The following is an 18,441-nucleotide window of genomic DNA, read 5'->3' on the forward strand; positions in this document are numbered from 1 at the left end:
TTAATGAGAGTGGGCAAGCTGATCACAGAACATACTGCTTCTACCAGCACAAAGATCTTTCAGTTTTTGTAATGGGACAATTAGATCTATGCTGGAACTAGATAAGGCTAGGATGATACATACCTTTGTGCTAAGAAATGGATCTAATGTTATCTAAATATACAGTATATCTACCTTTAATAAATGTTGATACTTAATTAAGCTTGTAGGAGTTGTAATTAAGCTTGTAGGAGTGTAATTCAATTTGTGCATTTAATACAAATTAAACTATACATACATCCCCGGTTCTTTATTAAATGAAGTTCAACATCCAATCTTAAAGGGACCTCTGACCTGAAACAGTTACAGTGTAATTTGCAAAGCTCATCTGTCTAACTGAGCATGAAAAACACTGTGCAAATAACTTTTTCCAAAGTCACATAAATCCAGCAATGCTTATGCATTTTGAGCTTTAAAAAATCTCTATTTAAATCTCTTTAAAAAGAAGTCTATTATTAACAAGCTAAAGTCAAAAGGCCCAATATGAATGTAAATTAACTTCAGGATCTGTGTTCATGTGAAAAAAGCTGATGGTGAGAATGAGTCACAAATGCAACCTTTGCTTTGTTCAGGAATAGAAGCGCACCCACTCTTTTGTTTAGACACAACCTTACTTTGCCGAAAATCTTCCCCGCCTTATTAAGCACCCTTCTGCTCAGGACCGATGTTTGCCGAATACTTAAAACACCCCTGCCAAGTGAGCGGGCCTCGGAAAGCGCTCTGCATTGCCTTTACACCACGTCAGCAGATGCTGTTGCATGCTGAGAGGTAGGAGTATTCTGCAGAACACTCACAACAACACATCTAATGTCGTCAGCCTGGGAGCTGATAGTTTTCTCAAACACAGTGGTTCTCCGACAACACAGTCATTCAAAAACCTCCCCTTCGCTGTTTTCCACCTATCCCTGTTGTCCTGTTAGAGGCAGCATTAACAGGACATTCACATGCTCTCACAGCGAACTGAGCTGACTGTCCTGGTTATTAATCACTACATGCTTCCGAAAACATGTTATAAAGACATTTTATAGACCACAAAGGGTTATTGATAATTATCACTAATATGTTGTCCCAGCTTTGGACATAAGTCCTTTCAACTGAATGGAGCAGAGCTGCTTTGAAAGATGACCAGGGGAGAGCTCTTACCACAGCCACACTGGGAGCAGAGAACTCCATTAACCTGGAGCTGCTGTTACACAGGAGCATCTCGATTCCAACCAAAACACGAGTCATGGCCGTCACCTCTTCACTCTTACTCTAGAAAAATGAGCGCAGTTAGCATACCCACAAGCACACACAAGAAAAATAAATACATGTGCCACACAGACACACAAACACACAGGCAAGCGCACACACACTCTCACAGGCAGGGACACACGAACACGTGTGCATACAACCACACAACTCCTGTCTGTGCTGGTCCCTCAGTGGTGGAATGAACTCCCCATGCAGGTCAGCACAGCAGAATCACTGGTCATTTTCCAACAAAGACTGAAGACCCACCTCTTCAGACTGCATCTCGGTTCCACATCAATCTCCACCCCCTAACACCTCATTCTTGTTACTCATTACTGGCTGTTTATTTTAACGTGTATTATCGCAATGCATTTTGTATTCTGTGATCTAGTGGCTGATGTATGGTAGTATACTTGGCTTCCCTTGTCTAGACAGGTGGCACAAATTAACCTAGGGTACGGCTTGAATGGTATTATGCTCACACTCATTGGTCCGGGGGTGTTGTTAGCCTGATCTGACAGTGTTGCTCATTCAACTTGAATGGATACACTTCTGTTCTTTTGTGCTGGAAGTCACTCTGGATAAGAGCGTCTGCTAAATGAATGGAATGTAATGTAGTGTAACCATGTGTACATGCACTCATATGCACCACACTGGTACAAACACAGAGGACAGGTGCATGTGGGCTGTTCAGGTGAAGGTTTCTCAGGCTGGGGCAGCTTGAAGTTCACACCGCTGCTGTATGTGAAATGCTACATTCTGCAATCCTGTATTCTGGGAGTTATGACACATTTTGGCGCAAAATGCCCTTTTTTGTCAGGGACCAAGCTGTTTTGTTCAGAGTACAGTTTTGTTGTTTTTCCTTGCATCCATTGACCTGAAAGCAACACTGGTACCAGAGTCTGTTGCCAGGCTATTTTACCTAACCCTTCAGCTACTTAAATCAATGTTGAGCTCTCAAAATGTAAAGCTAATTTTCACCTACAGTAGTGTAGTTTTTTTAAGTTTGAAAATACCTGAAAATGTAAAAAATTACATCTTTGACTGCAATCTTTAGACAAATGGTTTTATACAGTGCACAGAAAACATTTTGCAGATTTGAGGAGAGAAAGAATCCCTGCTTTGGGCATAGAGATCAGAAGACACAGAAACCAAAGACAGGGTGTCACCTCGTCCTCAACATCCAGCTTCTGCCCGACTTGCTGCTGGAGGAGCTGCTTGGTCCGAACCCACGTGGCGACGACCTGTTTCCGCGCTGCGATCGGCACAGCGTCCGTCGACGCGTTGCCATTGGTCAGCCGCAGCGCATATTCGCACAGCTGCGCTCAAATAAGAGAACAACAAGCGCGATCACACAGATGCAGCCGCAAGGCAATACTCAAGAGCATGCTATTGAATCTATACCTGCAAAACAGGATTCGGCCTAAACAACACTTGCCAAACCTACACCCACACTACACCCACAGAATAAGATTTAACTGTGAGAGCACCACATCACCATGCAGAAATTTAACTGCACACCACTGTTCTCTATCTAGTTCAAGAGACAAGGCATGTCAGTATAAGGGAGCATCTCAGCACTGTATTGATTTGAATCAGCAATCATCTCCCCATAAATGTCCTACAAGAATTCATTTAAAGTTGATAAAAGGAGTGCAGTTTCAGCTGTTACACAGTGAAAAAGAGGAGCATTAAGAAAACTTGAAGTTAATAATTTACAGATAAGATGCCTTTCATGCAGTGATGAGGAACTTGGGAGACTGAATGAATTCAAAGTGGAAGAAGGTAATTGAATCTGATCAGGAAAAAAAAGGAAAAAGGCTTTTATTTGCATGAAGCAGTAACTTATGATGCTGATAAGTAAGGGAGGAGAAGCAGAACGAGGTTACACATTTCATAATTTACAGCACAAAAGCAGCACTGCTCCCTCCCAGAGGCTAAGACAATCCAGGCCTTGATATGTTCAAATAGCAGGGGATTGACAAAGAAACTACAACTTCTACAGTAGATTTTAAGACGAAACAATAAGGAATCTTAAAGGAAGACCAGCATGCATTGCTGTGGAGCTTCAGGAACTGTCCAGACAGGTCTAACTCAGCGAGCCCCTACAGGAACACAGCTCTCCAGGTGTGATGTCACTTATTTCTCTGTCAAGGAACTCCTTAGGTCTGTGCCTGCCATCCTGTCTGTTTCAATACAGTCTATGTGTGCGCGGTTGTGTGTGTGTGTGTGTGCTTGCATGTGCGTATGTGTGTGTGGGCGTATGTTTGCGTACGTGTCTGAGTGATGTGTGTGTGGCCTCATTTAAACCGCGTTGCCTCCGGGGGACCTGCAGACCTCATTAGCGTTGGCAGAACAGAGCCAGACTGCGCGGCACATTGGCACCAACAGCTCCCCTCCCAGGCACAGCCGTCCAGCTTCTCCCGACTGCAGCAGTGTAGTGCGGCCCCCGGCTCCACCCACTGGTCCAGCAGTGCTGCTCCACCCACACCAGCTCACACTGCTGCAGCAGAACCGCGCTCACCTCGAGAGCCTTCCTCACGTCCTCGACTGCTCCTGGCTCCACCAGGGGCCCGTGAGCGCCGCCTGGTTTCTCCGCCCCCTTCCTGGCCCTGCTGGGAGGCTGGCCCCTCTCGCCTTCCTGCCTCTCTGGACCGGGCCTGCTGGGCGGCTGGGCCCTCTCAATGTCCGGGGTCCAGGGCTGGATCAGACCCTGGGCCACCGCATTACACAGCAGAACCAGCAGCTGCACCTCCCTGCAGACACACATGCATCTCAGCACACTGTGGTCTGTGCACTATGTACTGTACACATATCCACACATCTCTAAGTGCACCCTATGTACAAACTCATTCTGTAAATACACATACACAATATATCCTGAATTCTCATACAAGTCATCAGAAGTCTCCAGATTAAAAAAAATATATATCTTTCAAAATACAGAATGAAGTGTGAGAACAGTGGCTCCGCCCACCCAGCATGTCCTGTCTGCTTCAGCAGGTCTACGAGCGTCTGAAAGGTGGCCAGCAGGCGCCGCTGTCCCCCAGAGGCCAGGATGTGGCTGTTGTAGTTCCACAGGTACACTGCTGCGTTGGAGATGATCCAGGGCTCGCCTAGCTCTGCCCCTAGCTCTGCAGCACGCAGGAAGTTGGAGGTGGCGTACGCGGAGAGATTCTGCACCCAGTCTCTGAGAGAGGGAGAAAAGAAGAGGAGAGAAGGAAGAGTGCTTGCTCACACCACAATACCAACACAAAAACATGCACCTGGGCAGCCTGGCCATGACACTGGACTGATTTACACATATGATTACTTCCACAGGCAGGGAAAACTGGCTCTCCCACCAAATGACAACATCCACTTTATCATGCTGGAAAGGTTTTGTATGGACAAGTTCGTTAGTACGTTCTGTATACATCAGGGCTCTTGCTTGGTTTCATAGCTTCTAGACATCATTACCTGACCTGTAAAGCCCCAGTAAACGTCTGGATAAAGGGTGTATGTGTGTGTGTGTGTGTGTGTGTGCGTGTGTGTGTGTATGTGTCTACACACATCAATCTGCACACCTGTATATGACCCACAGTGGGCTCTCCTCCAGCTGTGTGGAGACGCCCCCTGCTGGCTGTTTCCCTCGGCGCGGGGGCGGCACAGCGGCGTCGTTGAGCTGCACGCCTTCTGAGCGCAACTTGTGCACGGTGGCCTGGCGAGAGGTCAGCAGAGAGCAGGGCTGAGGGACACAGCTCTGCGGGAAGCCTTCCTGTCACCACAACTCAGCAGCCACTGAACAGCTGCCACAATTCTGGGCATCATAGTAGAGCAGCATAATCTTAAAACTCTGAGTTCCCTTTCATAAGCTTCATTCATTTTTTGTGACAATTACACTGTTATAATCTGCTTATGTGATAACATCTAGTGTACAGAACTAAAGGAGTTCTGTGGAATATGGTACATGCAGGAATCCTCACAATTATGCTACTATTAATGACTGGTGCCCTGCATGACTCCACTCTCCTGCCAAAGACAAGCCTTTGTGTCATTACTGATATACACTGGCCACCTGAACCATTTAGTTTTCAAGGGATGATCAGAGGAGAGCAACTTCCACTCTCAAGAGTGGAAGCTCAGAGCTAAGAATTCACACTCAACTCATTCAAACTGTTCCCGTATAACTAAGGTGCCAAACCGGCAGCATTCATATGAGACAAAACTTTGTTAAAATCTAGTACTCTAACAAAGAGCACTTTGTCTTTGTGATCAAAGAGAAGTTTGGTTTGAAGAGGTGCCTCAAGGATAGGGGGCTTGTTTTCCTCGAGGTCATCTCTTTGCATGCAAGCTTGTTAAACTTTTTATGAAAGAAGTAAAAAAGCACAAAAAACACAGTGGGTGAAGCAGAGAGCAGAGCACAAGAGTGGTGGTGGGGGTGGGGCTACAGATAATAAATAGAGATATTTCCCTTCTAGTCCAGTAGGGGTTAACCACACCAAAATGAATTCTGTTCAAGGCTTTTGAGTGGATGTTGTTCCCTTACTTTAGCGCATAATTTACTCAAGTGGGGCATTCAAACCAATTCCAAACTACTTTTTGTGGTTGACTGCCAATTGGCCTGTTTTCTATGTTCTTTAACTGCTCTAGCTCACAAGAAAATAATTGAGTTTTCTGTTGCCCAGGACTGTGCTCCTCAGTTAAAATGAGCTGGCATTTAGTTGAGATATTTCAACTCGGTAATAAAAGCTCTGAAAGGACCAGGCACTATTCCCTCTAATGTTACAACCAGGGCTCCTTTATTATAACAGCAGCGATAACAGCTCTAACGTGTGAAGAGTGGAAAATTTGCCTCTTTGAGAAGCCGTAGAGGCCTGAGAGCAGAAAGGGGAGCGGGAGGGGCTGGAAGCAGAGGAAGAGAGACGACCCCAGAGCCGTTACCTCCGCGTTGATGAAGCGGACCTCGGCCAGCAGGCGGAGCAGATCGCGCTCTGTGCTGTAGCTCTGCCTCCCTGCGGAAGGACGCCTCTTTCTTTGGTGCCCCTCCGCCGCGCTCTCGTCCTCCTTCTTCTCACCTGAGGACGCAGAGACAGGAGCTTCAGTGGAGGAACATAGGGGCGGCTGGTTAGCATAGTAGCTAAGGACTTATAACCAAAAGGTTGCTGGTTCAGTTCCCCACTGGGGCACTGCTGCTGTACCCTTGGGCAAGGTACTTTACCCACAATTGCCTCAGTAAATATCCACCTATGTAAATGGATAACATTGTGAAAAACTGTAACCGATATAAGTAGCTCTGGATAAGAGCGTCTGCTAAATGCCAATAATGTAATGTAATAATGCAATGAACATCTACAGTCACACTCATTCCACGAGGCATCATGACAGTTTCATAATTTGTGAATGAACTCAGGGATAGAGGCAGAGAAAAGGAAAAAATATTGAATTGAACTGAGGCTGACAGGGTTAGGCTGAAATCTCCGATCTAGCAGCCCTTTCGGTATTACTCACGGTCGGCGTTCGATGCTTTCCAGCGCCCGTCATCGTGGAGGACGCAGAAGCGGCAGGCCGCACGGCACACGGCCCAGGCCTCCAGCCTCCGGGCTGTCTTCACCAACTCAGCCCAAAGCCTCACACTGGAGAGAAGAGGTCTATTTTTACTCACAGCCCATTCCCAAAAAGCAACACACATTCCTTCTAGTGCCAGAGAGCAAAACAATAAAAGAACTTTTACTTGTTTGCATTATTAAAAATGAATGATTCCTTTGGTAAAGTCTCCAGTCCCTACTGTCTGGGTGTTCTTCTGAATTCTTTGTTTCATTCTTCAGGGTAAAGCTAAAGCCTTGAATCTAACTCGGTCTAGCACATCACCCACTACACAAATCCACAGGCTGAACCTAAAAAGTTTCACTCCACTTTTGGAGAGCGTCAGAAAAATATAATTAAAGCAATGACTTGCTACTAAAACACAGGGTCCATTTGGGTTCACTCCAAAAGGTGTGGTCACAGGCTGTACCCCTAACAAAGTGTCCTGTCAGCCATCTGCAGTGATTCGTCCTCAAGAATCTCAGAGTGCACTGTTGTACCTTTAAAGCTCCAGGCCATACAAGACTACCAACTGAATTTAGCATATGAATAGCAAAGGTACTGAGTGTAATTTCGATGGAGCCCAACATTTCAAGACAAATTTTTTCACGAATGGAGCACTGCTTTAACCTGACATGCCAATAAAGCAATGAATGAGTGCCTCAGTCTCAGCTGTGTTGCCCATTGTGAGGGAGCACATTACATTACATTCTATTACATTACATACATTTAGCAGACACTCTTATCCAGAACGACTTCCAGCACAACACATGCAAGCACACGCATCCACGTATGTACACACACACGCACCCACGTGCACACACACAGGAGTACACATGCTGAGATGTACAGATGCACACGGTAACACTTGCACATGTACACACATAAATGTGTGCAAACACACACCCACACACCAAAGTATGCAGACATGCGCGCACACACACATACACACACACACACACACACACACACACACACACACACACCTCTCTCGGTCGTTTTTGACCCCCTGTCTCTTCAGGTGTCCGTCTGCCTTCTGGACACACATGATGTGGTGTTGAGCCCTTGCAGCGAGCTGGTCGACCACACCCTGTCCACTGTTGTCTGGAGGGGCTGGACATATTATAAATGTTTAAAAACACATGATTGCACTGTACATCATACTGTGCTGAGCTTGCAGGCACTAGTTGAAGTCCATTAGATCAAATTACAGTCATAAGTGCCCACTGGCCCGAAAAGGATTAAATGTTACTTTGTTTAAATGCTTTGCCTCTCTAATTGTAGAATGAAACAACTGACTTGATGAGTGAAGACATACACACACCCACACACCAAATACTACCAAATAATACTAGCAGAACTACACAGAGCAACAGCAAACAGTATCTTTAAAATGTGAATATATATGCACATGTACACGCACACACAGTCACAAATGCTAAACATGCTGTTGCTCTATGCAGAGTATACACACACATAATACATAAACATATAAAACACAGACATATACATATTTATATATATATATATATACACATGGAAAACAGAAGAAGTTGGAAGGTCTGTGTCTCACAGCAGGGGTCCCTTTAGGCCCGCTGATGGAGCTGAAGGCTTCAACACAGCACTACATTATTTACACAGTCATTTACTACTCTCAGCTGACAGCATTTTCCACTTTAAACTCTTACTATTTTCACATTAACCTCAAATGGATTTTCGCTGGAACATCAAAGGTGAGGTGCCTCACTTTGGAGCACACCGGGGACTCGAACCAACAAACCGCACGGCAAACATTCCATTCATTTGATGGGCTCTGGGCTCATGCTTGTGAGGGTGACGTCAAAGACCACGCTGTTAGTGTAAGGATTATTCCTTTGATCTCATGGTTCAAAGAGCAAGAGAACTATCAAAGCAGCGAATCCAAAGAGGTCCAATGGCTCGGGCTCCGCAGTTTACAGTGCTACGGAGAGACAAAAGCAAACAGCTTCCCTGCCGACATTCAGAGCGACAACAAGTCAATACAATTAATTGCGCTGAGTTATCGTTGCAGTCAGAGTTGTCAGGGCGATTTTGGGCTGTGCATCCAGTGGCCCAAAAGTTTTCACATCGCACACCCCCACCCCCTTCCAGTCACTCTTTTTATCGCTTTCAAACGTTGCCCTGGAAACAGCTGGTGTCAGCCTCAGTGGTGAAAACAAATTTCATGTTCCTGGCGAGCCTCAGTCTACAGTGACACATAAGTGATACTCCAACAATACAATGGAGATACTACTGTATAAGACCAAGAAAACCTGTGTTTACCTTTGGCTGTGTTGTCTGCATCAAGGACCACCTGAAATGCATCAGGTGCCAGAGCTAGACCAGCCTTCACCAGCATGGGGTGCGCCTTCCTCATGTCAGACTTTGAGTTCACCGTCTTAGCCTTCAGAAATGGAGATGTGAAGCGTTAACTTTTTACCTGCATGGGTCTCCTTTTCACCATTAGTCCTGTACAGGTGATCCCCCAGGTATGTACTGAGGAAGCTAACAGTATTGAGGTAGTGTAAATACCAAGATTATGAAATTCTATCTTATGTAAAAAACAAAAAAAAATACAGCTTTGTGATGCAAAGATTTTATTGAAACTAAAAACAAGTAGAAATCCAACCTACTATACAATCTGCAGCAACTGTACATGCCATGTGCAATTATGTTAATTATGACACTTGATCTGTGATTAACCTGTACCCAACAGACTGAGCTATATAAAACTGACAGAACTGTATTCAACAGGCAAACCTGTGTTCAACAGATGAAGCTGCGTTCAATAGGCAAAGCTGTGTTCAACAGATAGAGCTGTGTTTAACACACAGAACTGTACTCAACAGAATGAGCTGTGCTCTTCAAGCCGTGCTATGCTATGCCATAGCTGTTTTAATTAGGGATTAATTTCCAGAGATCCAGTTCCTGCTGCCAGCTGAGCTGTGGCTGTGGTTGTGGTTTGTGTTCATGGGCATGTTTATAATTCTAGCTGCGATTGTGGTCATGCTGAGCACGTATGAGGGCGCTGGCAGACCTGCTCGATGAGGAGTGCAGCCTGGTCCTCACTGCGCTGCGGAGCCTCGTACAGCAGGCCGCGCAGTTCCAGGAGGTGCAGGGCGGTGGAGAGGCGCTCCCGGTACACCCCCCTCTCGTCCAGACGCAGCGCCTTCTGCACGTGCTCCGTGGCTGACTCCAGACGGTCTTCCTCTGCCTCTATCACACTCACCTCACTGTGGACCTGACACCGCAGCTCCAGCAACGTGCTGCAACATATAACCCACCCACACACACACACAGTATACACAGACGCCCATATTGTGAGTACAGATGCGTACACGCACACACACACAAACACATGCAGGAGCACAGACGTACAGTCATACTGCATACAAACACGCGCACTGTACACTCTGTACTGTACACAAACGCACACATATTCACACATTCATACTTTCACACCAGCAGACAGGCTTTAAAACATGCACACAGGGCATGTTTCCTTCACACAGACCATGCTGGGTACCCAGAGCATGAGCTATTTCTGGATCACCTGTTTGTGTCCTCCAGGGCCTGGGCCAGTCGGAGCAGAGGCTTCCTGACACTTTTCCTCAGGTTGTGCTGGAGGAGGGGCAGACAGGCGTTCCACTGCGTGGCGCACACCCCCTGCACAGCACCTGCCCCGCCCCCCTGCAGCGCATTCTGCAGCAACTGGTCCAGCTTCCAGACCACCTTCAGCTGTGACTAAAATTGGGTACAAGAAGATACCCCATTCGGTTTTACCAAAAAAGGTACACACAATCAAACAGTTAAACCCTGTGAGAGAACAAACCAATGTATACATATATATTTTAACTAACAGGACAGTGAAGGTGGACACTGGAATGCAGGAGAGTCGAAAGGATGTCATTTTGATGATTAGGGTTGAACATTCCCGGTCCCTCTGGATTCATTACACTGACTGTCTGCATCTGATAAATGACCAAAATGCTCAAAATCGATGAAAAAAAAAAACTGTTGCAGGCACCTCCACATCACTTTTCTTGTACTCCGTGATTTTCGCCGCTCGTTTGTGTAGGTCTAGCTCACACTTCAGACATTCCACCAAAGTGAAGTGTCCAACATCCTGACAAGCCGGGACAGAAATAAACTGCACTCAGGGGCAAAGAAGCGGCACACAGATTCAGAGATTACTCTATAGGCAGTATATGCAAAAGGTTGTCAGAAATGCAAGATGTTATCATATTCTTCTGTCAACAATTAACATAATTACAACTTTTATGATCCTGCACACACATACACATGCACAAAGAATTGCTTGTGCATGAGTGTTTGCATTCATCCCAGCAACCAGGACGAATATGACACCTTCTATCTGTGCACAGAAAGCAGCACTTAGTAACTGGGTCTTACAGTGACTCCCACTCTCTTTAGCTCCCTCAAACAATCAGCTGTCGTCTGGTGTTGATTTAATTGCAGGGCCAGGTGAGCCAACTCAAGTAGAAATGCGACCCTAAAATAAGGAAGAAGAAAGAAAGATAAAGTGTGTGATGTTATGACAAGAGGGAATCCATGACCTTTCTGTGAGACTCCATAATCATAATTTCACAGTTGATGAAAGAACGAAATTGACATATTAAGCCAGGTAGTCTCACTTCATCTGAAACAGGAGTTATTTGAACAGGAAGCAACACTACAGACAGTATTAGAAATAGATTGCCACAAGAGACATAAAACTTATTTCTAAATGTAGAGAAGATCTAATTCTGTATTTTTAAATGAAAGACTCAAATGTTGACAAGTTATTTAAATATATTTATTTAACTGTGAGATGAGGAGAACACAGACAGAGTGGAGACAGAGTGGAGACAGCTGGCTACTGAAGCTCCCTGGCAACCACTAATCTCTGATGCAGAGGAAGGATCTGAAGAGAAGTGATGAGATGATGAAGATTAGGAATACGATGGTGGAGCCGGGATACAGGAGATGACGAGGGATATTAACCTCTCTGCTGGTGTCATGGGAGAGTCTCTCTGTGCCAGACCAGGGCTCGAACCCTGCGCCTTGCTGGGGGGTTGGGGTGCAGCAGGATTTATCAGAAGGAGGAAGATCTCTCTCAGCTTTGTACCATCATCTCTTCTGGCCTCCCCAGTCTCCACCTGGCTGCAGTAAATATAGCGCACAAGCCTTACACATAATGAATATAATGACCCATAACGAAAACGTGGCCATCAGAGCAAGTATTTGTCACTATGTAGAAAGTTAAACTGAAGCTGATTTTCTTGTGAAATTATGATAACTGTACCTGAACCACACACGAGGGGCACACCATACTGTTAATGTGGTGCGCAGTCATACAACCTGAATGTGTGACCCTTGACCAGAAATGTTACTGCATCCTGCCTAGACACAGACCTTACATAAAGCATACAGTTCACTGCTCAATGAGAGTGATGAAGTCTGAAACTCTAGTGTAAATGTCTATTATGTAAAGAATGAATCACCTACTATTTGAGTTTCTGCATTTTGTAAATCACTGATAACGCTACGCTCTCCTCAGTTTTCTTGGGAATTTTGGAAAAGTCCAGAAGTTTGTGCCGCACCTGTGGGAAACAGAGACACAATTAGCAAGGTAAACATGCAGTATGTGTGTGTGTGAGGTTGTGCAGCTGTGTGCTATCCTGAATCAGGTTGAAGTTATGCAATAGTAAGACAAACCAATGATCATGAACCCATTAAATCTGAGACACAAAGAGGTTTATTTTATTGAAAACGAGTGAATTCAACAATCACCCTTGCCAAAAAAATTGCCAAAAATTCCCTGACAATTAGTCAAAGGGGGAAAAATATGGGGGACAAAATCCTTCACAGTTATGGACAATGCCATTTCTCCCCGCAGTAAACGTGACGGAAGCCAGCCCACTCACTGCAAAACATACTGATACCCATGGAAAGTGTTGTATAAATGCAGTCCATTATCATTTTCCATGAGTGCACAAAGGGACAGCAGTGAGGGAGTGTGTGTGTGTGTGTGTCTGTGTGTGTGTGTGTGTCTGTGTGTGTGTGTGTGTGTGTGTGTCTGTGAAGAGCAAACTTCACCTGTAAGTAGAAAATCCTGGGAAAGAGCTCAGGTGTGTGTGCTTCTATAAAGTCTGACGTGACTTTGGCCAAACTGGCGGCCTCTTTCACTTTTCCAGCTTCCACAAGGCATTCCACAAGGTGTCTGCAAATAAAGAAGAGGTAATTACTGTAAAAACCGATCCTGGGGAAACATGAGCCTCCTCACATAAAACCGCACACCGCACAGTTCTCTCATATTTCAAGTTTCAGCAATAATCACCCATCTGCAGAAAAGCATTGATCTCCAAGGATATAATAAAATGCAAGAAGGATCAAATTTACTGAGACTTTCCTGTGCCAGGGGCTCTAAAACAGCTGATGTGAATTTTCTTAGGAAGTCGTGACTGAATGCATGCACAATGCATGCAAAAGAATGCCCACACACACGCCTGCGCAAACACACATGCACTTTAACTTCAACATGCTTATACACAAACGCAAACACAAAAAAACGCCTTCCGTCGAAGCTGTACACGCGGTAGAATATGCCGGCTCATGTTTTGGTTGTGAGCTCGGGGTACGGGGAGGATGCTCCGGAAGAACCTGTGCCATCAGTCAGCTTGTTGGCTCCTTGCTGCTGTTTGCACACCTGAAGGGTCAAAAATGAAACAGAGCCTGCATGACTCACAGCATGAGCTCCGCCCTCCAGCTGTAGTCGGTGTCTCCCACCTCCTCCAGGGCCTTCACCACCTGCGTCAATGCTGGCACGAGCCAAGGACGCAGGCCCGGCCGGAGGAAAGGTCGGATCAGTTGGAAATAGAGCACAGAGGCGTTGAATACCAAAAAGTAGTATCTGTATTGATGAAAACAAAAAAAAAAAGAAGAACATTAAAAGTCAGATGAATTATTTACACTTACACGCACGCATGGGGGAAATGTATCTGCCTTGTACAACTCAATTTAGGGCACGTATCAACCGTGGATTCAGATTCTGATGAATTGCAAATTAACGTACACTAAAGCTCATTCAATGAGCCACCGGAGACCAGATCTGGGTTTAATCTCTCCTATTGAAAGACAGCAATTATTTTGTTATGTGAGCAAGAGGGAACGGATCAACGCAAACAGGGTGATCTGTCTATTTGAGACTTGCTAATTTACCCTCGGGGGACTGCCTCCTACATTAGCAAGGACTCGAGAAAAACTGCATTCCCTTTGGTCTGAGCTGAGGTCTTTGGAGCAGAGATGAAACAGCATGTGGTAATTATCAGTTCTCTATTGACAGATGAGGAGTTAATCAGACCATCATCTGGTCTCAGTGTAGCCTCAATGCTCTGTGCTTATGGCCTGTTCTCAGCCTGGCTCGTCTGCCGTCTTTCAACACATCTGAGGCATTTTGTGACCTGTTTTTGGGCTGTTTATGGCCTGTTTGCTGTCTGCCTGGTGGCATACACAACACAGTGCTGTTTTTAAGCCTGTCTCTGGTCTATTTTCTTTTACATTTGCCCTGTTACTTGCTGGATCATGGCCTGTTTTGGCCTGTTTGTAGCATGCTTATGTACTGTTTCCTTGCTCCACTCTTAGTCGGCAGTTTCAGCACAAAACCGCGTGCAAACCGCACTTGGACCAGCTTAACCACAGTTTAGGCTCTCCTGCACAGTAAATATGGTACTTACAGTCTCATTTCTGGCTGGGACTCAAAGCCCACACCAGGGGTGTGCAGTCACAGAATGAGACTAATTATAAGAGGTAACAAGCGAGGAGTTGTTTCTTAACCAGTTCTTCAACTGTAACTGACATTATACTGCTTTGTGTTACAGAACGGAGCAGAACAAGAACAACTCAAATAAATTATTCATCTCTTTTCTGTCAAGTCAGAGAATGATAACCGGAGCTCACTTTGGTTAAGAGGAAATCTATGAAAAATGAGAAAAAAAGGAGAAAAGATGTGAGAGCAGGAGAAATCTGTTTCCCCTCAGATAACATACCTGGGCTGCTCTTTTGAAATCTCAATAGCCTTCAGAAAATGCATCACTGCCTTTTCAATGTCTTCCTGAGGGTAAAATAATGAGTGCGAGAAGTGTGAAATGGTTACCACAGAATCTAGCAGTCAGACATAAAAATAACAATCATACCAGAGAAAAGTAGTATTGTTAACAGTCAAATTCTTCCTGGGAAGGAATGACACAGAAATTGAAATATTCTGCATGTCTCTAAATGAAATGAAATGTTGGATCTATATGTTCATTCGATATATAATACTGACAATGCTTTTGTTCATTCCAGGGTAAAATCGAACGCAGAGTTGAGAACTTATGCTGCAATGAGCATAGCTAATTGTTCTTACCACTCTTTCGAAAGTCTGTGGAGAGCTGAGCTGACCCTGGCATAGGTATGCTCGGCAGAGGAATTGATTGGCTGGAGGTTTTGCTTTAAAGTACATCATTAGACAGTTTTCACTGATCTCAGCGCACCCCAGCTGAAACAGAAAACAGCAGATCCAAATATAGCCTCATATTTCAACCTGTGAAACAAGTGTACACAATCTTCACTTACTTTGTAATGTATAATTAAATATGTTGGGGGAATTACTAAGTGTACAAGCTTAAAATACACTCAAGGCCCTTCATTTGCTGTGGCTTCTTGTCCAAAAGGGCATACATTTCCCAATGAAAGTTTGACATATATTTATGATGAGCAATAGGTACCTTGTAAATCAGAACATACATGTTGGATGTATTAAATATAGGCCTATTACTTTTATAGTGGGTTTAGAAATAAAAAATACAGTTTTAACACAGCCCATTTTGAATAATTCAAGCATGTCAAGGAGAGATGCAGTATGATAAACTATACATGGTCTTTTCCTCCACACATTCACCCTGTAGGTTAGTCTGTTCTTTAAAACATCGGAATAACGTTCTTTAATGATGCTCATGACCCATATTCTCTCTGGGCAGTGGGAAACCAGGATGATATTTATGCACAATGACTCAGGATGTGGCCCTGCTGCCATCCCCCTCCCACCCCCCCACCCCTGAGTAAGCTAGCAGCTCATCCACAATAGCCCTTATCATATCTTATTTAATGTGTCTAAACAGGAATAGGTCATCTGTAAACTTTTTTAATGCATTGCTTTTTAAGGTCTTAATACAGTTTTAGGAAATAACTCTGAAACTTCAGGATGGCTGTTCTCTATATTGCCCATGTTGAAGCAGCATTAAGACATAAAAACATAAAGAAACTGACAAGTAGAGAAAACATATAATACCAGAGGTGTTTTACCAAATGTACAAAGAAACATTTAATCCAAAGCAATGAACTAGAACAACTGAAATGGCTTTCTCAATAGGGTTAGTCCAAGAAGGGTTGAGAGATCGATGAAAAAAAATGAATTCCTACTGCAAAATTACACCTCCTCAGGCACATCTCCTCCCGCACTGAACGCATACTTCTGCCCACTGTGCTGTGGTCAGCAGTTGGTCTGTTGGAGACCCATTGCCCTCAGAGCATTTTTTGCCTCCTACGTTCTTCCATCCCAGAATTCACTCATTCACTCAAATCACTCGCTCCACTTGAAAACTCTGAATGCCTTTTATAAGGCCTTATAGTTCTTCAGGCAAGACAGTGTAACACCTTTTTTCTTTCAAACCTTGAAATATAACAACCAGGCCTGGTGCTATGGGGGTGCTTAGGGGTGCATTGCACCCCCAGACAGACCTCAGTGCACTCCCAATTGTCTTCTTATATAGCAATGTCTACATAATATGACTTTTTGTGCACCCCCGTGAATGGCAATTGCATCCCTCTGTATTTTTTCTTGGTGCCAAGTCTGACAACAACACACCTGTCCATTTCATTCACTCCTTCCATCTTTGGATAATTCAGCATTTGGTGGCCAAACCAGTCATATTTTAATGTGGCAACACATTTGATGATTGCCAAGCTGGTCATTTTAAGATAAGCTCACCCTGTGCCAATCCACAACATGCATTCATATCCCCAGAAGTCAATGGCTGTGGCATTAGTTCCCGAAATTGTTATATGGAACAGCTGATATCTTATGACTGCTAGTTATCCCTGTCTACCGTGGCCAGTACTATGTATGCACGTGCTCTCCGGCTGGAATGCATTTTCTACGCCAACGAACCACCTGCTGGGCCGACATCTGTTTCATGAGAGAATTAGATGGTGCATTTAGCCAGAACGTGGAAGTCAATTCTGCAAAGTCGCATTCGTGTGGGAGCGACGCTCCAGGATACGGCTTTATCCCATATTTGAGAGGTTTCTTAAACCTTGCCTTATAGACGGGAACTGCAGGAGCCTTTTACGCCAATAATATTTGCTTTGTGGTTTAGGTCTCTCACACACGCATACTGGACACGTGACGCACATTTGGTACTCCGTTAAAGAATGGCATTGCGAGCTTACGTCTGATTTGAAAGGCTTTTAAATGAATATGTTAAAATCCTCTCAGCATATAATGTACTTAAATTATAATATATGCGCCAGTAAGACATTAAACAAAGGATTCTTTATATTTATGTGTATATTTATAACAACTTGCCTACCTCTTCTTTTCTTTTTTGGAGCCACGTTGGGTAATTTACATCCATTATACAGTAATGTACACACTACATGTGGCAGCTGCAATAATTAACAGATAGTGTATGGCTTTATGCTTAAGAATATTTTTCTTATTTATGTACCTATCAACGTTGTCATTTGAACAGAATCTTGAGGTTGCACGTTGCTGGCTTCTAAAGAAGAAATAGGGATAAATAATTGAGTCTTTCCAGGTTCTCTGAGGAAACAACAATTGATAATTGATAGGTTATAGATGCGTTAGTTTTACCTGGAAGGCTTGCTCTGCACAGAGGACATACAAGTCAGGGCAGAAACAACTGCTGTCTACTTTTTCCTTGGTGCCGTCTTTGATCATGTCGTATGCTTTCCTCAAAGCATCCGTATCTACAAAAAAGCAAACATAGATATAAGATCTGACAAATGCATGGAAACATGCATTTAGTATGAGTGTAATAGTTAAGCGTGAATAGTCACTACAAGTGAATGCAGAAAAGACAACTACAGTTACAATAATGTTAGCTAACATAATTAATATTAGCTAACCAAGTGATGTTAACATTAGCTACCTTTCTGTGACGCCGCTCTGGTCAGATACTGCCGAATGTGAAAGTCCATGGTCTTTCGAAGATCTATCCTCTGAAAACAAACTAGCACACGCTCCTTTAGACAGAATTAAATTACCCAAGAAGACAGCCAACAAATGTTGGATAGCCAACTAATGTTACCGTTAATGTTATCTAAAACCTAGCCAAAAACGTCAGCTAAAGTTAGTTAAAACTGCCACATTTTTAAGTAAGGTCACTTCTATGAAACTTTCCCTGGGTCTGACAGCAAGTGTGTACCAATTAAACAATAAACTCATTCAAAATGTTGTAAGCATTTTCTTCACGTTTATGAAAGAAATTTTGTGTGTATTTGCATCTCTGAGCACTTTTGGTT

General features: G+C 44.2%; 1 protein-coding gene across 1 annotated transcript in view; it reads right to left on the reverse strand.

Moving 5' to 3' along the window:
• LOC118790344 (cilia- and flagella-associated protein 46) overlaps window positions 1–18,117 on the reverse strand; it is a 72,976-nt gene extending 54,859 nt beyond the window's left edge. Inside the window, 22 exon segments of the mRNA XM_036547253.1 lie at window positions 1,183–1,293; window positions 2,442–2,591; window positions 3,797–4,028; window positions 4,250–4,462; window positions 4,839–4,972; window positions 6,196–6,329; window positions 6,742–6,887; window positions 7,824–7,950; window positions 8,794–8,797; window positions 9,110–9,259; window positions 9,893–10,121; window positions 10,409–10,599; window positions 10,883–10,981; window positions 11,269–11,368; window positions 11,860–12,018; window positions 12,364–12,458; window positions 12,955–13,078; window positions 13,604–13,768; window positions 14,904–14,968; window positions 15,263–15,394; window positions 17,771–17,886; window positions 18,069–18,117. Coding sequence (XP_036403146.1) covers window positions 1,183–1,293; window positions 2,442–2,591; window positions 3,797–4,028; window positions 4,250–4,462; window positions 4,839–4,972; window positions 6,196–6,329; window positions 6,742–6,887; window positions 7,824–7,950; window positions 8,794–8,797; window positions 9,110–9,259; window positions 9,893–10,121; window positions 10,409–10,599; window positions 10,883–10,981; window positions 11,269–11,368; window positions 11,860–12,018; window positions 12,364–12,458; window positions 12,955–13,078; window positions 13,604–13,768; window positions 14,904–14,968; window positions 15,263–15,394; window positions 17,771–17,886; window positions 18,069–18,117 — 2,925 coding nt within the window.
• Window positions 18,118–18,441: the final 324 nt, after the last annotated feature.

The sequence above is a fragment of the Megalops cyprinoides genome, chromosome 15, assembly GCF_013368585.1.
Source record: "Megalops cyprinoides isolate fMegCyp1 chromosome 15, fMegCyp1.pri, whole genome shotgun sequence".
NCBI classification, from domain to species: Eukaryota; Metazoa; Chordata; class Actinopteri; order Elopiformes; family Megalopidae; genus Megalops; species Megalops cyprinoides.